At 35.9% G+C, this 22,118-nt stretch overlaps 1 protein-coding gene across 3 annotated transcripts; it reads left to right on the top strand.

Moving 5' to 3' along the window:
* The first annotated feature begins 5,548 nt into the window (after positions 1-5,548).
* Positions 5,549-21,918, top strand: LOC106620704 (uncharacterized). 3 transcript variants are annotated; one of them, XM_036375885.2, is made up of 5 exons: positions 5,549-5,630; positions 7,354-13,738; positions 14,982-15,110; positions 20,798-21,201; positions 21,270-21,918. In XM_036375885.2, the coding sequence occupies exons 2-5, from the start codon at positions 7,366-7,368 to the stop codon at positions 21,477-21,479; spliced, it is 7,116 nt and encodes a 2,371-aa protein (XP_036231778.1). In that variant the 5' UTR covers positions 5,549-5,630; positions 7,354-7,365; the 3' UTR covers positions 21,480-21,918. The 3 variants fall into 3 exon arrangements, with proteins under 3 accessions (XP_036231778.1, XP_036231775.1, XP_036231779.1); XM_036375882.2 differs by lacking the exon at positions 5,549-5,630 and adding an exon at positions 5,647-5,874; XM_036375886.2 differs by lacking the exon at positions 5,549-5,630 and adding an exon at positions 6,141-6,293.
* Positions 21,919-22,118: the final 200 nt, after the last annotated feature.

A 22,118-nucleotide genomic window follows, 5' to 3' on the forward strand; every position in this document is an offset into this window, starting at 1 on the left:
TTCCATATCGCAAAAACGGCAGTTTTCTCTAGAAACTATTTGTCTTTAGGGAGTTTAATCACGTCCTTGCTATATTATAAAGTTGCTTTAACAGCTTTGCGTGGCGCATACCTGCTGCTTGTTGTTAATAATTTTCTTTATTCACTCTCATCTCCGTGCCAGCTCATTGCCAGCTACCCCCTTATGCGCCGGCACCCAAATCAGGTATACACGGTTGCAGACTGATAGGCTGTTCAGTCGTTCTATAATCGCGATTATGGTATACAGCCACCTGATGATGCTTGACTTACAATCCCAGGATTTACCGACCAGGCGTATGCGTACCATGAGTGCTTTTCTAGCTTTAGTGTTGGTTCCACATCCCTATTCCACCGTAAGATAGAGTCTAATAGACCTAAAGGCTTAAGCCAACAAATAGTCTTCCTTTCGTATTTTAGGTATGAAGATTACCCTTGCTATTCTACACGGTTCTGGGATATACGCCATCGGAAGGCTATCTCTCATCAGCCCAACAAGGTGCGACAATCGAACTTGCCCTCCTTGTTGCAGAAGATGTCATCCACCCTATACATTTCGAGAAGGAAGGCAGTGTCCACTTGATTGAGTCTGCAAAGAAGAAATTCCTTGGGAAGTGCGCAAGCAAGATTGCCATTGCCCTTTCCTCAATTGTGGTCCTATAGGCCCCATCAGATCTTCTGCCACCATGGACAGCATTGTTTTGTGGTGACCGAATTTAATGGGCAGCTGCAATGATATGCGTTCATTAGGAACTGGTTTTTCGCAGCCAGTCTCCAGTCCAGGTGCCGTAGCATCGCTTCCTAGCTGCCTCACTCTACTTACCTTGAGCCCTCAAGTATCCCCAAAGACATCGTAATCCGTGTTTCTAGGGATACGAGTTGGCGGGAGGTCCCTGTCCTCTACTTTCAGTTCGAACCTTATAATCCCGTGATCTGACATGGAGGACTTTTGATGCCCTCCTTTGTGAGATCAGACCGGTTATAAGTTCATTTCTCAAAGTTATATCAAGGGGAGGTCCTTTTAGTACTAGTGACGAATGTGGGTTCACAACCCACATTTTCAATGCTCACTCAATCACTTTAATAAATTCAAAAAAAGACTCAGCCCTCGTGTTGTAATCCGTGCTGCCTCATTCCGTGTGGTGCACGTTCCCGTCGCACCCCAGTATAAGGGAGAGCTAACAATATTTTTTTTTATGAACCAGCCTCGTAGTCCTTACCTAAAATAAAAATAACAAGTAAGGAAGGGCTAAGTTCGGATGTAACCGAACATTTTATACTCTCGCAAAGTCAAATGGTATACTCGTTTGAGATTTCTTTGTGGATTGACTGATATTTTCGGTAGAAGGTCAACTATAGGTACTGGGGTCACATATTTAGTACTAAGAGGCTTGAACAGTTTTGGTTCGATTTAGACCATTTTTGGTCACAAGGTGGCATACTTTAAACGTATTATTCACGCAAAGTTTTACCCCGATATAATCATTGTTGCTTGATATGCATAGTGGAAAGTAAAAGAATCAGGTGGAATTGAAAATTGTGTTATATGGGAAATAGGAGTGGTTGTAGTCCGATTTCGCCCATTTTCGCACTATGACATAGAAATATGAAAAAAACGTCATGCACCGAATTTTGTTGAAATCGGTTAAGCAGATCCCAAGATATGGGTTTTCCCCTAAAAGTGGGCGGTGCCACGCCCACTGTCTAATTTTGAACGCGGTTCCTAAAAAGTCATCCCATACCATCCCGGAGATAAAATTTAATGTCTCTGGCGTGTTTATTGCTTGATTTATCGCGCTTTAGTAGTTTTTAACAGTACCGTTATATGGGGAGTGGGCGAAGTTGCCACCCGACTATTTTCACACCGTCAATAGAGGTGCTAAAAACATTTGCTTCCAGTGAATTTTGTTATTATAGCATTAGCGGTTTAGGAGATATGCACATTAAACCTTTTAGGGGCGGGAACACGCCCACTTTAAAAAAAAATTCTAACTGCAGATGCCCCTCCCCAATATGATCCTGTGTACCAAATAACAGTCTTTGATGTTATTGCGTAGTTAAGTTATGGCAATTTATTTGTTTTTGATTAATGGCGTTTTGTAGGCGTGGCAGTGGTCCAATTATACCCATCTGCAATACCAACCGTCTCACGGTACCAAGAAATATGTCTACCAAGTTTAATAAAGATATCTCAATTTTTACTCAAGTTAGAGCTTGCACGGACGGACGGTCGGACGGACAGACAGTCACCCGGATTTCAACTCCTATCGTCATCCTGATCATATATATATATATATAACCCCATATCTAACTCGATTAGTTTTAGGTGATACAAACAACCGTTAGGTGAACAAAACTATTATCCTCTATTGCAACAGGTTGCGAGAGTATAAAAATAAACATTAAAGGAAAAAGTTATATTCCGTTAAACGATACAGGAACTTGTTTTAATCTGTTCAATAGCGAAATAACCACTTTAACGAAAACTAAAATTACAAGGATACCTCAAAGGCACTATTTGTGTGAAGGTTGATCCTAATATATTCATTGGGCGGTGCCATGCCCATCGTCAAATTTTGACCCCGGTTCCTAAAAAGCCCTATTCTATCATCTTGGGTGTTAAATTTTATGTCTTCGATGCATCTGGTTATTGATTTATCGCCGATGTCATTTTTTTTCACACTGTCGATAAGGGTTATTATCATCTCGTCATCCTGAGTATTTATATATGTATATATAACCCTATATCTAAGATTTTTAGGTGAACAAAACTATTATACTGTGTAGCAACATGTTGCAAGAGTATAAAAATCCACACATAGCACACTGACAAGCGAAGAAAAACTTGCTTTGGTAGATAAGTTCGATGTATGCTTTTGTATGAGTTTATTCACATTGACGCGGAGCAAATCAAATCGAATCAAATTTCGGGCAACTCTCATTTTTTTACATTTTGCCAAGCAACAGTCGCCATTTTTATTAAAGAGTAGCACGAAAGCAAAGCGTTCATTTTGACATACCCTTTTGTTCCCTTTGTTGATAAAGTAGGAATTGTCAAGTAAAGCGAGCAAAGTTGTATGTGAACGGACCATAACTGTTTGAATTTGAACGTCGTCTTGATAACAATTCTTCCAATCAAGTGGTGTGTCAACGTGATTATCAAGTCAAATCATCTGATCGCATTATATTGCAAAACTTTTAAGATTGCCTAACATTTTGCTTCGCCTTGTTGTATTTTCCCTACAAGAACAGAGACAGTCATCTGACCGGTAATATGACAGTCACAGCTGAAAAAATTTTGTCAGCGCGCAGAACAAAATTTCTATCATTTTCTTAAGAGCCGTGTGCAAAAACTGATGTAAGCAAAAGCATGTGATCTATACCTCTCACTCTCATGACTTTCTTGTAAAGTTGCTTTGATGGGAACATACTCACACATGAGCATACATCAAACTTTTCTATCAAAGCAAATATACCCCACAAGAAACTGCTGATGGGTTCACCAACACACTTACATTTATTATGTCAGAACTGACAGTCAAATGAACAAATAAATGACTGTCAATGTTTAAGCTTTTTCCAAAAGCAAATTCTGTATACGTCGAAAGGAGACAGCATACATTTCCATAGAAGATTCGAGAAGTTGTGAAATACTTATGTAGCTGTTATTTCGGGCGATAGACCAAAAGTGTTGCGTGCTTCTGTGCAATAACGATTTTTTTTTATTAAAAACTAGAAATCCCTGGCCTCGCCTTGCTGTGGCTAAGGTATAATTAAATTATATTGAATAAGCGGTTTAATTTAGTAAAATGTTTTTATCAAAACTAATTTCAGCATTTTTTTCTGTCTATGTAGCTCGATTAATGAGCCAGTTATGATTTAAATAATTATTTGTGCTACTGGGAAAATAGGGCAATTAATTAATTTTGTCCGTGTACAATAGTGCTGAAATTGGTGGAAGTTTAGGGCATTTCGTATTTGGTTGCATTTAGTATATGAAATGAACTTCTATTCTGAAATCTAACTCATAGTATACATATTTTATTATTATTAAATACTTACATTAAATGAAATCATCACAGGTATTATAAATATTACCGTCAAAGTCGATACATTTAATTGTGGCAAGTAATTTTCAAAAATTAGTAAATTAGTGCGATAGAATTTAATTAAGTAACCACATTTCTGAACAAACCATGCTCTTTCAATATAGTCTATGGCTGTGAATGACGATGACATTCGCTACGCGCGTTTTTTAAAATATGCAAAATTAAATGTATTTTTTCATTCTTTCTAAGACATTTTCTTAATATTTTTTTCCGTAAGAACCTTCTACAGAGTATTAGAAAACTACAAAAAAAAAACAGCCAAATCGGTCTAACCGTTTACAAGTTATGGCGTGACAACGGGAAACGGGTTTCATTTTTATATACATAGATAATAAATAACGAAAAAGTTATAAAATGAAGTATTCTTAAGATATTATTAAGTTTAAAATTATATTATATTTTTAGTTAATTTTCATTTTTATTTAGGCATTTTTAAATTCCGAAATATTTATGAACTGGAGAAATACATACAACAGAGCTTCTGAGAGGAGCAAGCATGGAAATAAGTTTTAATTTCTTTTCATAATTAATTATTTAAATATATTTTTGTTACACTCCTTTTTTATATTTAAGTATATTATTATAACTAGTTTTAATTAAAAGTTTTGAATATATTAATTATTTTAATAAAAATTATATTATCTACTACGCAAAATAATTTTTCACTTGTGATAGATTTACAGTAATAACTAACAAATTGCAGTTATGATAGCGTTTCAGTCATAAATGACTGTTTTCAGCTATGATGGATTTATGGCCAGCAATGACTCAGAAAAAGACATAATAGTGAGCAGTATAGATATATTGTGAATCAATTCCCATTACCCATGTGTTAAAGAGAGATGCAAACTCACACGCATGCTTTTGTTTACATCAGGTTTTGCACAAGGCTCTTAAGAAAATGAAAGGAACTTTGTTCTGCCCGCTGACAAAATTTTTTCAGCTGTGACTGTCATATTACCGGTCAGATGACTGTCACTGTTCTTGTAGGTATCTGAAGCAAAGCGAAGAAAAAGGTGAGTGAGTCAGCCACTAGAGTGTAGTAGTTAAGAAGTTTGGATGTATTGCAACCTAAAAGCATTTTATTGACTTTATAAAGTGGTAATCATAATTTATTGGAAATGTTTATTGTTTTCGAGACTAAACAATTTCTCAACCCTGACTAATCTCACATTCACTACGTATGACACTGTTGCATTTATTTCGTACTCTATTGATTGCAACTTATATTCAATTTAACTATATAATATTGGTATTTTTATTTTTGGAAAACTGTCACAATTATTTTAAAAAAGTCTAATATTTTAACAGATAATAATATTGCAATAGTCCTCTAGTTAAAGTTCATCTTAATTATGTACAGTTTTCAATGCCAAGTTCGAACAGGGTTGTACGGTTTGGATGTACGGAAATGTACATTGGTAACACTGTTGTCATTTTCATTTTTATATCTCGTCGTCGTTGTCTCGTTTGGGGAAAATGAAGCAGTGATTTTAAGAAAAAAGTAAAGAAAACGATAATATATATATGTATTTGTAATATTGCTTTAGTAATACGGATTGTACAGATTATTTGTGATATTTAGTTCAGTGCTTTGGTATTTAAAATAAGTATAGTGGAATGTGAATACAACGTGAAATTCGTCGCTAAAGTAGGCCAAACAACAAGACAAGCAGGCAAGCACTCGATCAAAAAAGACAAGTAGAAGTAGAAATTTTTTGCTTTTGATCATTGAATTTTCCTCAGCAGTAAGTTGATGCACAGCTTAGCAAAGAAAAAAACCAAAGCAAACCAACCCAAAGACAATTAAAAAGTAAATGCAAAGCTAAACGAGTCGTCGAGTTTTGTATTGTAATTGTGTCGTGAAGCGAACGAAAAATAGTGCAAAGCATGGAGGAATTAGGAAAGTGGAAGTGCTCAACCATAATGTGTAAAGTGAATTCTAATTAAAAGAAAGCAAGAAGAAAACAAAAATGGTTAGGTATTGGATTAAAAACAAAATGAGTAAAAAAAAAATTTCGAAAGAATTGAAGATTCTCAGGATTTATTTTAAATTATTATTGTTAACATCATTTAAATATCGGCAACTCTTACTTCCTACATTCCTTGCCGACACAGCAAATTTATAATGGAAAACTTGTATCGAGTACGGCTGCTTGCACTAAAAGTAAAAGTACCCAACAATAAAATATGAAATATATTATTGGGGAAAGTGTAGTGTTAAATATTATAAAATATTTTAATGGGGAGGTTTTTTTGTTTAAGTAAGCAATTAACGCATATATTTCTTTACTATATGTATGGTGTCTGCATATACAAGGTGATACTAAAATTTAACACCGCTATTTGGAATGCTCACTTTTTTAAATCTTCATTTTCCATTAAAAAGTGATTAAAGATACATATTTAATAAAAAAAATAATGAATATCAAAATTTACTCACAGGAATTTTTGTTTTTACTACGTTTTTTTAATGTCTTAATATTAAAACATCATATATGTATGTATATAGAATATTAAATTTCAAGTTTAAGCAAAAAAAAAACGCATTATTCAAAAAGATTTTTCCGCGATGATAACACAATAACATTGAAAATAACGTAAATGCGTTATAAAACAGGTCCGTATAAAATGAATAAGCGGATAATACCACCTGTTGTTATTAAATTTTATATTATAAACTTTTTTCTTTATGAACTTGTACAGAGTTAGTAGTAGAATACGTTTGTTAAAAATACATAAGTAATAACAAAAAGCAGGATTTAATGAAATAATGTATATGAAGAAAGCAAGTGAAATTCGAAATTACCCAGCAAAGAGGCACAACGAAATAAAATACTGGTTTTCAACACACATACAAATGTAAACAGTTATAATACCTCGAAGGCCTTCCTATAAACACGCAGTTTCCGATGGGTAAACTGAAAAAAGTGTTGGAAGGAAGAAAAATTATACTAATATAGACAAATGTTAAAAAAGTTGTAATGATTGTAGAATGAATAATTAAAATTATGTATGTTCATCAATAATAATTAATAGAATTGTGCTCTAATTTTGTATTCTTATTCTGAACTTATCCCGACACCATTTATTTTAGGATTTATGAAATATATTTCTATAAATGGATGGATATTGTAGATAATTAATTAGATCTATAATTGTTTGAGATAAACATACATTCATATATGATCGTATGGTTATTAACTACATATTTATTATCATTTAAGATTAAGAATATTATGGATTCAAATAGACATCACGAAGTAATTGATGGAAATGACGAAAGACGAAGTGCAATGTATTTTACTAGAGGAATCGATGATGGTCGAACAAATACTGAATATTATTCGCATGAGAGAGTTAATAATAAGTCTTGCGTGTGCCCAAACATGTCAAATAATATTACGTGCAATGCATGTCCCTCGACATCAGATGGAACTTGGAATTCAGAACACTCTTTAAGAGTAGATTTTCAAAAATCAGGTTCATCGCGAGATAAAATTAATCAAAATTTATTATATCCTCACGACGGCAGGCAATTTTTCCATTCAAATGGCGACGTATCTTATGGTACAGAAGTAATCCCTACCAACAGAAGTATTGTAGGATTACAGCATGAAAGAAATTCAGTGTCTAATAAAAGTTGTGCCTTGGAGTCGAATTATAATTTCGAGCAACAACTTCAGCATCAACAATCTCACCACCAACTGCAGCCGCCAAACCTTATACAAATGCAAACGCATACGAATACAGCCAATATAACAAATTTACCACCTCACCAACTACAACAAAACCATCATCAACATATACGTGCAATAAGTAATTATCCTAAAGAGAGTATTTATGATGATATAGTGGGTTACCATACATCGGTTCCTGACCAAGGGTCGACAAAAGCAACAATATACAGTGAGGTTATACCAAGTCAAAAGTCAGTTGCAACAACAATGGACTTAATACACAACAGCAAAATGGATCCCAGCAATATTGTAAATCCAAGTAACTCATTAGCCTTGAAGGAGCAGCAAGGAAGTCCGAACTATGCCAGAAAATGTCCCCAAATTTTTGTACACAGCGATCACAACAACGTGCACACAAGTCATCAGAGCTTATATATGTCGACACCACAATTTAGTTCGGATAAGTTCAGTAATATTCATGCGCAAAGGAAAATTGTACATGAGTCGGAACTTAAAGTTCATGGATATGTTACTGACATGAAGATGAACGAATTACAAATGCCTTCTTATAATAATTATTCACAGCATGTTAGTGGTAACAACTATCATCACAGTATCCACGAGACTACAGTACAACAGTCGCAGTTAAATCCTCAGCATCAAGAACCATTATTGACCAATGTCAATCCACATTTGCCTCGAAACCATAGCTATTATATGCAAGGTGCCAAGACCCAAGTATCTACCACTGCAGAAAGGGAACCGATTACAACAAAACAGATGCAAATTACAAGTCAGTATTCAAAAAACCAGAAAGCCTTACCATCACACTCCCAACTGCATTCATTATCACTTCCCCATCAACTAGCGAAGACACCGGCTCATGATATAGTGTTTAAAAATAAAGAAGTAATTTTTAGCGACTCAATGCCTCATCAAACTAGTGGTTTATATGCTAATCCATATAAAACGTCTTCGCCTTTGGATACCTGTTGTAAGGACGTAACTTCGCCTTATGACAGTATAACTAATAGCTTTAGTGAAAATAATGTACAGCATGTTTATTTTAAATACGGTAAAATAGCAAAAGAGACAATAACAAAAACAAATTTCTGTACGGAAAATCAAAATACTCCTCCTCCTACTCCTGTTCGCCGCTCGTCTGGATATAAAGATCAACCATACTTTTATGAAGCACAGCATACAAAGCATGATAATAATGCGCATATTACAAATTACATGTCGCCATCTATTGCTGTGGCAGCTTCACCGTCACCATCGCACACAACGCCGCCATCTCACATACAAATGCAACACACAAGCCTAACACCACAGAGTCAATCGCAATCACCATCGAATTATACACAAATGTATCGTCGACATCACAATCAAATTGAAACTAATCGGTCGTCCGGGCGTACACATCAGGAAAGCGCCGCAGTTCATCCAAGTCCGAATTATTGTGGTTATGAACGACATTCCCAGAATTCCAAGCCACTGTCTTCTCATTCGGTGACTGTACAAACTTTATCACAGGCACAATCAATAGATCCACAAATGCAACCTAAGCAAATTTCACACCTATCGAACCAAGGTCCAAAACAAAATAATATAAAGAAATCTCAAGTTCCAAAAACCAATTACAGAGAACTGATAAACCAAGTAGTCGCAATGAGAAGTGCTACATCGGAAAAAGAATTGGATTTACAGATCATCAAGAAAGCCCTAAATTCTGCGTCTGGTCAGACTGGAGCTTCACCTGTGGACAAATTATCTCAAACCGGGGCAGATATAAACAACGGCTTTTTACCACTACCCATTAATACCTCTTTGTCTAAGGACTATGGGGCTGGTGTAATAGAAAATGGGATTTTAGCGGAAAATGCACCCACATCTACACACAATATGACAAAAGTTTGTAAAGATTCAACGTTGTCTGAATTGCATAAGACAATTAAAATAGAAGAGCCGTTAACACCATCGCCTTTAGATTTATCGATGCGTACAGTTAAAACGAAAGCTGATTCTACTGAGTATCGATATAATCAAGCCATTTTAATAAATCCCCAAGCTGATTTCAAGCACACCCTGCCAAGGGTAGATTTCACGCCAAATTTTTCACTACACGCAGATGTGACATCAAGGGAGTCTAAAATAATAATAAGTCAACAGAATGAACAATTTTATAATTCATCTGAGGTTACAAGGCCAGTAATAGTGCCGGTTGACTCCAAGGTGATTGCAGCACAACCAGAAATAAAAAAGAGTTCGAAGCAATTTCCCTCTGAATATTCATCTAAAGTTTGCACGATCACACCTCGGATCGGCCCATCTGCTATCAGTACCCTGAAGGAAACTTCTATGGCAATTAACACATCTGAAAAAAGCTTACCAATATGTCAGATGCGTCCCAGCGTTGTAGAAACAAATCCTTTTGCGACGGTGAAAACAATAAAATCTAAAACAGTTCCAGTGATTGGTAGTAATGTGCCTGCAACAGCCGAACACTTTAAACTAGCTACTAATATGGGTAGAGTATCGCAATCGATTCAGTCAACTAGTTCTGAATTTACTTTTTCGCCAGCTTTTTCCGATGGGGTTATAAAAGCCGCTAATTCCATGTCTTCAGTTGATATCAATCCTTTATCCAATACAATAGCTCGAGATCAGCGAAATCGTAATTATCTTGGTCGTAAGCGCCATCTTCAAGAATACTCAAATTCACAACGTACTGAACCCGTCGTTAAGCAACAAAGATATCAGGAACATATCGGCCAACCAAACGCTGTATTAACACCTACAATTTCCACTTCAACGGCGGTCATAGCAATAAATGATCGAATAGTAAATGAGGAAAGAGGACTAGATGTGAAAACGGTGGACAAGTCAATACATGCCGAAATTGTTCCATGCTGTCAAAAGGAAAACACCATAATTGTTAATAACAATGTACCTATTTGCAAGATAGAGCCACTAACGCCGACAATGGATACTCCACCGCCAACGGTTCCACAACCAGTTCCAATTGTACCAATAAAAACGGAAACAAATTTAATAATTGCAGCCCGCATTAGAACTAAAGCGGAACTGAAAGGTTTTACGTTCAGTACACCAATAAACGTACCCGGTACTATTAAAGAGTCCATTAAAATAAAAGAAGAACCAAGTATTTGTTCAACTCTTAACGCCGAACTACCGTCCATTCCGGGTCTAGACGAAAAGTACGATTTGATTGATATTATAGATTGCAATTGGAATAGTAAATGTACTGATTTTATGGAACAGTTGCTTACAAGTTCACGAAACATTCATGCCAAATGCCGATTTGGAAGTGTGAATATGGATATAAGGGTAGAGAATCAAAAATCTTCAAATGACATTAAAGAATTAGAAACAAAAGACACAACTATAGGAAATAACACATCAAACGTTAGCATTGAATCGGCAGAAAGCAGTAAATCGTGTGATATAACTGACGTAAAGGTCGAAAGTACCATGACGGGGGAACGTTTTACAGGTAAATCGCCGGAAGTCCATTCCTCACAGTCAAATAATGTCATTATTCAGAAAAAGATAAGTAAACACGATAGGGAAAAAATGAGATTACTGCAAGAAAAACGTATTGCTGCTCGTTTGCAAGTGGACAGTAGCTCGGAGAGTGACAATGAAATTATTAAAAGAAAATCCGATCGTTCGAAGAAACCACTAAAGAAAGTTAAAACCCGGCAAAATAATAACACTAATACAAATCAGTTTTCTGACTGCGGTTGCGACTCTTCAGAGAGTAATGATTATAATGACTGCAAAAATCTTACTACAAAAACATCTGTTCAAGAAAATGATGAAAAAGACATACAGGCAAATGTATCGTCAAAACTACATAATTTGCAGGAAGCAACGACGTTATCGAATTTAAAAGACAAGTGCCAAATTAATGCTATTAAAAATATCCACTCTGTATCAGATAGATCAAAATCTCCCGATGATGCGCAAAAGTTAGTCAGGAAGAGTATTAGGGAAAAGGAAATATATAATACAAATATTAAAGAACAAATAGAGAAGAACAAGGCGATAACGTCGATGCAAAATAATTCTAAATGTAAAGAAGACATCGAAGAAAAAAAAGGTGAAAAAAAACCAAAAGTGCATTTAATGGTAGGGTTAAATACAATGACCCGCTCCAAGCAGAAACGGGAAATGGAACTGCAATTGGCAAATAGTAAAGTATTGCGAAATGATAAAATTATTCGTAATTCCACCACCAAAATTAAGTCAATCAAACGAAAATATGTACGGAAATTCGCCAATAATCAGAGCTCTACATTGACAGTTTGCAAAGAGCTTTCGAAGAAGCAGTGTGATCGCGAACTTTCAATGCGTTTGCGTTCTAGAAATGAGAAGTCCGTGAAAAGTGGCAAAACTGAAAAAGTACCTGGTTCCAGTTTTAAGAAATTTAATAAGGCAGCGTTGGCCATTGACAAAAGTAATATTCAAAATAGCAAGCCTAAAGATAAAGAACGTCAATTGCTTTTGGAAGCTTACCGTTATAAACGTTCGCTTAAAATTCCTCCCAGCTTAATTACTATAGATCATTCGCACAATCTGAAAATGGCCTCTTCATTGCCAGATTTAGAGCGTGAACAAGATCCCTTACTATCTAATACCAATAGAAGTTCTAAATTTGCGAAATCCATCGAGAGGTTGCTTCAAAAGTCAACACCGAATATCAGCGAAAAGTCCACATTAACTACTAAAACACAACAAGAAGAACAACTGTGTCGTGAAAGACGGTCAATAATTGATGTGCTGCATTCCCGTGTTATAAATACAAGCGTTGCTGCTAGTACAAAGCTCAAAAATAAAAAAAATGTAAACCATTATGGTGTTTCGAGCCAAGTTCATAGTGATGTTTCACACAGTGCAGAATCGAGTTCAGTTACGGAGCTCTTTTCTATACCTGTGAAAAAAGAGCATGATGAAGAATCTAGTGACGGAAAGAAACGGCACTTTAGCATTTTTGAAACAACTGTGTTGAAAACTAAAACACGAACAGAGTCTAAAATGCAACAACGAAAAGAGATTATTCGAGAGATTTTCGTAGGCGATGATCGACCAGCATCTGCTCCACCGGAAATAATATCCCAAATGTCAGATGGCAATGACAAAATGACATTCGAACAGAAATACGAACAATTCTTACAACAATTAAACATTGTCATAAACGATTCTGTTACGATCGGAGTTTCTGCAACAACTTCGACAGCGAATCAACATATTAAAGATAAGGAAGACACCTTGGCGAGTATTGGTGTACCTGAAACCCACGATAATAAGTCACTAAACTCAAAAGTTGCTAATAGATCCACCCTTGAAATAGATAATATAACATCTGGATTTAGAAGACGACGACCGGGAAAGTATCTGCGACGTAAAGGAAGCTCCGGGTTTGATTACATACGTAAAAAAAAGAAATCTAATTCAACTCTATCCGGGAACCAGAGTTCCGTACAAAATTTGCAAATGTTAGCCAAAGTAGATAGAAAAACGGAAGAAGAAAAATATGAAAAAAAAGTGAAGACCGAGAGTGATGTTTGCCGTGAAATAAATAAATGGGTGCTAAACAAAAGCGTTGGCCAAAGTGCAATGCATAAAGCAGCACGTCTAGGGTACATAGATGTTGTTGTTTACTGCTTGGATCGTATGGGTATGAATCCAGATCAGAAAGATAATGCTGGTTATACACCGCTACATGAAGCTTGTACCAAAGGTTGGCTTGAGATTGCTAGAACACTCTTGCAGTACGGTGCGAATCATTCAGAAGCGGCGCATTCGGGCATACGACCGTTGCACGAGGCAAGTGAAAATGATCACGAAGAAATAGTACGGTTACTGCTTTCTTATGGTGCTGATCCTTTGCTCGCTACATATTCAGGTTGGTTGACATTTTTATACTCTCGCAACCTGTTGCTACAGAGTATAATAGTTTTGTTCACCTAACGGTTGTTTGTATCACCTAAAACTAATCGAGTTAGATATAGGGTTATGTATATATAAATGATCAGGATGAAGAGACGAGTTGAAATCCGGGTGACTGTCTGTCCGTCCGTCCGTCTGTCCGTCCGTCCGTGCAAGCTCTAACTTGAGTAAAAATTGAGATATCTTTATGAAACTTGGTAGACATGTTTCATGGTACCGTGAGACGGTTGGTATTGCAGATGGGCGTAATCGGACCACTGCCACGCCCACAAAACGCCATTAATCAAAAACAAATAACTTGCCATAACTAAGCTCCGCAATAAGATACAAGACTGTTATTTGGTACACAGGATCACATTAAGGAGGGGCATCTGCAGTTAAAATTTTTTTTAAAAAAGTGGGCGTGGTCCGGCCTCTAATAGGTTTAATGTGCATATCTCCTAAACCGCTAATGCTATAATAACAAAATTCACTGGAAGCAAATATTTTTAGCACTTCTATTGACGGTGTGAAAATAGTTGAAATCGGGTGGCAACTCCGCCCACTCCCCATATAACGGTACTGTTAAAAACTACTAAAAGCGCGATAAATCAAGCACTAAACACGCCAGAGTCATTAAATTTTATCTCTGGGATGGTATGAGATGACTTTATAGGAACCGCGTTCAAAATTAGACAGTGGGCGTGGCACAGCCCACTTTTAGGTGAAAACCCATATCTTGAGATCCACTTAACCGATTTCAACCAAATTCGATGCATAACGTTCTTTTCATGTTTCTATGTCACAGTGCAAAAATGGGCGAAATCGGACTACAACCACGCCTACTTTCCATATAACACCATTTTAAATTCCATCTGATTATTTCACTTTCCACTATGCAAATCAGGCAACAATGACTGTATCGGGATAAAACTTTGCGTGAATAATGCGATTAAAGTATGCCACCTTGTGGCCAAAAATTGTCTAAATCGAACCAAAACTGTTTAAGCCCCTAAGTACTAAATATGTGGACCCCAGTGCCTATAGTTGACCTTCTACCGAAAATATCAGCCAATCCACAAAGAAATCTCAAACGAGTATACTATTTGACTTTGCGAGAGTATAAAATGTTCGGTTACATCCGAACTTAGCCCTTCCTTACTTGTTATTTGTTTATAATGTGTCCAATTGTATATATACAAATTTGATTTTGTGAACAGGTCAAACGCCTTTAATGCTGGCTGCAAGCACTGCTATGAGGAATCTTCTAAACAATCATTTAAGTGATGTACAAAATGTAGAGGCAGATAAAAAACCCTGGCGTTTTAGAGGACCATGGGAGATTTTAGGTGAGTAATATTACTCTTAGTATATAAACGTTTCGAAATCTTTATAAACAAATTCCAGCTGTTGCCCTTTTTTCAAAGATTATTTAAATTAAAATATCCTTGAGTAAAGTTAGTAGTTGGAAGTAAATTATAATAAACGTTTTCACTATCGTCTAGTTCTTCTAACCGAAATGGACCGAACGGATTGTCAACCGAAATATAAAGGTTAAAAACTTGGCTGCGTTCGAGATAGCAGCACTGTTGCAAATTTGTCAAAGTATCACGTTCTCTGTGAATTCCTGGCAACACTTGCAACAGCATCATGTTCTACTGTCATGTTTTGCACACAATTAATACAAATAATCGGCAACACTAAATATTTGTCTGCACATCAGCAGAGTATCAGCAAATATGCTGATATATATATATTAGGTCAAGTAAAAAGTTCGTTCGGTTTTTATCTAAGAGATGGCGTTATTGTCCATAGTACTAGTGTCGTATCATGTCATACTATACGGCGCTGAAAACGTGTTTATTCGCGCTAAAAGTTTGTCTTTGACAGTTTTTCGATTGATTTACTCAGTTCATTGTGAGCGCTCGTCAAAGATGGACACCAACAAAGAGAAAATTCGCTATATTTTAAAATTTTTTTTCGATCAAAGCGAAAAAGCAGCCAAAGCGGCTGAAAACATTAATTTAGTTTATGGGCCCGATACTGTAAACGAACGTGTAGCACAAAAGTTATTTGCTAGGTTCCGTTCCGGTAATTTCGATGTCAAAGATGCACCACGCGTCGGGAGGCCTGTCGTCGAAAATTGCTATAAAATCATGGAAATAGTGGAAACAGACCGTCACGTGAGCACTTATTTAATTGCTGAGGAACTAAAGGTAAACCAGAAAACCGTTTGTAACCATTTGCATAACCTTGGATTCAAAAAGGAGCTCGATGTTTGGGTGTCACACGAACTAACGCAAAAAACATGATGGACCGAATTTCCATCTGCAAATCGCTGCAGAATCGCAACAAAATTGACCCGTTTCTGAAGCGGATTGTGACTGGCTCGGGGAAGCGGCCCAGATGGTGGCTAAGACCTGATTGACGGCCAGGAAGGTTTTGCTGTGTGTTTGGTGGGATTGGCAAGGAATCATCTACTACGAGCTGCTCCCCTATGGCCAGACGCTCAATTCGGCCCTCTACTGCCAACAACTAGACCGCTTGAAGGCAGCACTCATCCAGAATAGGCCATCTTTGATCAACAGAGGTCGAATTGTGTTCCATCAGGACAACGCCAGGCCACACACGTCTTTGGTGACTCGCCAGGAGCTCCTGGAGCTCGGATGGGAGGTTCTAATGCACCCACCTTATAGTCCGGACCTGGCACCAAGTGATTATCATCTTTTCCTGTCCATTGCGAACGCGCTTAATGGTGAGAAGTTGGCTTCAAGAGAGGCCTGTGAAAATTGGCTCTCCGAGTTTTTTGGCAATAGGGACGCAGTCTTCTACGAAAGGGGTATAATGAAGTTGGCAACAAGTTTACGAACAAAACGGCGCATATTTGACTTAAATCGGACAAATGTACACAAAGTTATCATCTTTTAAAAAATCAATAAAAAACCGAACGAACTTTTTACTTTAGCTAATATATATACTGCTGCAACTATTACATAACTCGAACTCACCCCTTTTTCTTGTTTTTCAGTTGTCTAAAAATATACTAACTTTGAAATTCTTTTGTTGAGTTCCAAAGTCTCACTCATGCCTACTTCCCTGCACTTTCTGTATGTTGTTACTTATGCCCATCCTGTGCAAGACAGTTGTTGGCCTAATGACAACCGATCTGCAGTCCTTTCGAGACCGTGTGAGTAAAAATCATGCGTGTTTTCCTTCGAGGCTCTTGCACATGAGTATTGCAATTATGCATGTCCTTAAGGAATTCTATTTCACCATGATCCGTCTATTCGCCCTTTCGGAAATTTCATGGTGTATCGTTTTTAGTGACTTATGAATTTCCTGTACTGGTTCGGTAGCCAGGCGGATAGCACTTTGGGCAATCTCATCAGCTATTTCGGTTTTCGCTTCCTTTGTGGCCTGGAGCTTAGTATATATGCAGCCGCTGTCCGACAGCCTCTACATCTACTGCTTCTAAGGACATTTTCTGAAGTAATGCGATGTAAGTTTATTGCCTTAATTGCCGCCTGGCTATCGACATATATATTTATCCTTTTTATGTTGCAATAGATAGATAGATTCCGGCTCTCACTCCACTAACCATTTTTGATCCGTCCATATAGATGTTGTAAAGTTAGCTGGTGATTCGCATGCTCCTGTGGCATCCATCCTCTTTTCAGGTGACTCGAAACCTTCCTTCCCAAATTAAGCGTAAGGATATGTGGTCTATTTTACCCACCAACCTCCTGCATATGACCTATGCCCGAAGGTCTTTGTGGACAATTCACCAAACGCCGCCAATCTTGCAACTAATTTTACTGCAATGTCGATTGGTGGCAGGCTAGGTAATTTTCTAGTCAGCCCTTGAAGCGGATCTTAGCACTTCCGTTATGCAGAGAACAGCGAATCGCTTTATCCGCTTCAACGGTTTTCTGTATGAGATTTTGCTGACAGCGGTCTACCACACCAAAACGCCGTAAAGTAAGATTGGTTTGACTACCGCTGTTACATCAATGCATAAGGCCAGATCGTATGCCACATGTGGGCCCTCGCATCTTATTACATCCATATAGGGCACCAGTGGTCTTTTTCACTCTCGCCTTCACATTGAGTTTACACATCAGTTTGCTATCCAAAATTACTCCTAGGTACTTGTTATGTCCCTTAATTGTTAAATCAACCCCGTTGAGCCTCGGTGGTTTCCATGACGGTATTTTGTACCTCCTTGCAAAGGTTATCATATCCGTCTTATCGGCATTTACCTCTAAGTTGGTTGATATCGCCAATCGGTGTATGACACTTAGAGCGTTGTCCATCACGTTATTGATTATGTCCAGGTACTTCCTCGTCAATAGTATAGCTATGTCATCTGCATAGGGTATCAGTTTGGTGCTTTTCTTTCAATTTTTCAGATCCTCATAAGCTACAAGCGACCACAGGAGTGGTGACAGAACACCCCCAGAGGAGTTCCTGTATGTTATAATCTGAGCAATGACGCTTGCTTGCATTCCGCATTAATCGACTTGCAGCTCAGTAGAGCTTTTATCCATGCTATGATTGTGGGCTCTATCCAGGCTGCTTCGAGACTGTTTGATTGCGTTGTTGGAGACATTATTGAATGCTCCACTTATGTCAAGACAACCAGGGCATATTCCTTAGCTCTAGAGCTTCTTCTATATTTAGAATTAGCTTGAATAGAAGAAGCGATACATTTTTCTTTAAAAACCTAAAAATTATGCACTCACCTCTTTAACCAGTGTTGAAGTGGTTATTCTTGAAAGGCTGACCGCTCGGAAATCTTTCAACAACCTTAGTGGTCCAGGAACTGTTTTTTCAGACTTTATTATCGAAATTACTCTTCCAATGTTTCTTAAAAATATTTACCTGTTAGACTTAAGAGCCATAAGGGGTTAGGTGAAATCAAAAACAATTTATATAGCAATTATTTTTTATCAGTAAATTATTTAATTTTATAAAGTAAAAATATAGCATAGTTAAATAAGGATTCGACTTGACTTGACAGAAATTTTGAAAAGAAAATTATTTTAAAAGTAATAGCTGTTTGTGTTGATTCATTTCCAACCGAAGCTTCTTGAAGATTAATCTAAAATCAATCGGACAAAAAAATTGTTTTATTAATAGATAATCTAGTGCCAGATCAACTCCTTTTTTTAAAAGGGAAGTGGAAAAAGAAATTCAAGTATCTATATGTATTCTGAATGTAGATATGCATATACAGTGAATCAATTAAGTTTAGGTATAAAGACATTTTCTCTAATAAACCTCTAATTTCTTTATTTAAATTATTAATAAGTAAATTTTTTATTTGGTAATTCAAGTAGCGAACATATTTTAATGCATTTATTTCAAAATCAGTAACTTTTTTTTATAGACACAAAAAAATATAATAACAAAAACATCAAATCCATTAATTTCACGTCAAAAAAGTTTTGGTACAAAAACGAAAGTGGAATAAAAATTATTGATACAGAAAACATATGATAATTTTAATACTTTGTTGGTTCGCCTTTAGCTTTAATTATTGCTTGCGCCGATGCTTACGTTGATGCATGCTTTTTACTAGCACCTGAGTGTCAGACTTTGTAATTTTGCCCCATTAAATCTCTATAGCGGTTTTTAACGTGTCCTGAGACGAATTATTGTGTTTTCGAATTCTTTATTCTAACAAATCCCATATGTGCTCTATGGGATTAATGTCGGGTGATTGTGGTGGTGTTTGGAGTTGCTTGCAGTTATATAAAAGACATTCGCGGACTAGATACGAGGTATGTTTTGGGTCGTTATCTTGTTGAAAAAGAAATCGGCTGCTGTCGAGATCCAGTTTTTGCACGCTTGGACGCAAATTTTCCTTCAGAATGTTCAGATATATATATATTTGTCCGTTTTATCTGTAATAAACTTCAAATTCCCTACGCCAGATGCAGCCATACACCCCTAAACCATGACATTTCACCCACCATGTTTGACTGTAGGTATCAAGTTATTTTCTTGCATCTCTGTATTGGCACGCCTCCACACCTTTATTACTCCGTCCGACCCAAAAATGTTGAATTTTGATTCGTCGGTGAATACAACATTCTCCCAAAACGAATCTATCTTATCAAAATACTCTTTAGCAAATTTTATGCGTTTTTTATTATTTGCTTTTGATATGAATGGTTTCTCAGTTCGAGGATTTCAATTTTTTTTAAATTCAACGTTTGGATTATAAATCATAATCTTTACTGCTGAAATACGCGGATTTCGTTTACCTGCAACGATGGCATTGCGTTCTTTGTAGGGCGTCAAAGTTTTATGTCTGCCCGAAGTCTAAGTTTTATATATAGATCTCCGTTATTTGTATCAACTAATGCAGCAACTAATTACACTAAGCTTTAACACTTTTACGCTTTTACACTTGATTATGTATAGTTCTCTGTCCGGCTTACTCAAAATATTAAAAAAAATTAATCAAACGCAAAAAAATCGAAAATAACATGACACGCTGAATGAGGTGTACCTAAACTTTTTTGAATACTTTGTGGCTGCTTTTTTAATTCACAGCGCTTAAGTGGTGCCACAAGATAGACAACGGCACAGCAATCACTCAGTAACGATGAGCGCAATGCTGTTCTAAAAATGTACATAACGTTTTTTTTTAACTATTGTTGAAATTAGTTGTTTGAACGATTTTTAGTACGAATTGTTACTGTACCTAAACTTAATTGATTCACTGTACATATATCTACATTTAAAATTTTGATAAAAAATATGTAAAATTAGTATATTGGAAGAAGTATATATAGAAGTATATTTCTTACAGAAAACTTTACATTTTATGAAACAAACTTTTATCTACTTTACATAAGTTGAAAGCTACATACTTGTATAATAATGTCAGAATTATGTATTAAGTTAATAAAAAAAATTACTTTTTCTCTTTAACATAAAGTTTTTCTGGTATACAGTTCTATGAAACTGCATTATTTTTTTAAACTTAACAAATACGAATAATACATATGTAAATTGTTAATTGCAGATTCGTCAATATATGGTTATGATATATTCGGAGGAGCGCCGAATTTTACTTGTGATATGAGCAGAGCTCTTAGAAAAAGTTCAGTATCTAATTCGATAACGAACAAAAAACAAATAAATTCATTTGTAGAGGTGGGCAATAATTGTAAGACTAAAATGGAAAATTGTGCAGTAGTGCTTGACAATATTGATCGATTCAACTCCGTTCGATTGTACAATGACAACAAACCGGAAATATTAGTAGAGAATTCGGACAGTGAGGGTGAAATGTTTGAATTTGAAGAAGCTGATATTTTACTACCACCCTTATATTTACTCAAAGATGAAGGAACTGACAAATGGGTTTTATTGAGTGATTTGTGCAATTTACTAAAAGTCAAATCTAAAGATACACTTTTAAACAAGGTAATTTATAATCTGGTTAAATATCATTCAAATTCTGAAACATATAGTTTTATTTTTTTCGTGATTAGATATATCCACCATCTTCATCAGCATCTTCCGCCCACAAAAGTCTGATGAGGGAACTTAAGATGTCAGATTTCTTGGAAAGAGCAACGTGTTTGCAACTTCTATGCGCTGGGGAAAAAATAAACATTTGCTCTTCAAAGGTTGTTTTAATTAAATACAACGATAGCGTTCGAAATTTATTAGGTGTAAAAACAATATTGATGAAGTTTTAAAAAAGAATTAAATAAATTATGTATAAAGAACGTGATACCAAGGTGCTATACGGAAAAGTTATTGAAAGAAGTGTAGATAACCATCATAGTTATGTATATGTGTTGTAATATAAAAGGGAGATAATCAGTGATTATGAAGATTATAAAGATTGTGACGAAAACAAAAAAGCATATTATTGTAAATGTATTTGTAAGAAATAGGCTATAAAAATTATGTTTATGACCAACATTAATTATAAAAGTGCATAATATTTTCATAATATTAAAGAGGGTAGTTTTAATACAATGTGTATTCTAATTTTTATTATAAAAAATAACAGTTAATTAAACATACAAAGATACCAAACCTAGTTTATCTGTGTTCACAAAAATAACTAGACGTGAAATAAAAAGGTGGCGTTACTACCTATATATATATATATATTATTTAAATATAGAATTGAATCCGATAATTTTATAGGTTTTCCTTATAAGCTCATATTCCACTTTATATTTCAATAATTTTGTTTGTTTTGTTTTTAGAGTAAGTGTGGATAATATGGTACAGGCGGGTAATATAGTACACCTGTTTTTTTGTTTCAGTAACACTAATTATGGCAGAGTTTTGTCGCAGTTGCTAAGCATGCGGAATTTTACATG

This window comes from Bactrocera oleae, chromosome 6 (assembly GCF_042242935.1).
Source record: "Bactrocera oleae isolate idBacOlea1 chromosome 6, idBacOlea1, whole genome shotgun sequence".
In the NCBI taxonomy this organism is placed as follows: Eukaryota; Metazoa; Arthropoda; class Insecta; order Diptera; family Tephritidae; genus Bactrocera; species Bactrocera oleae.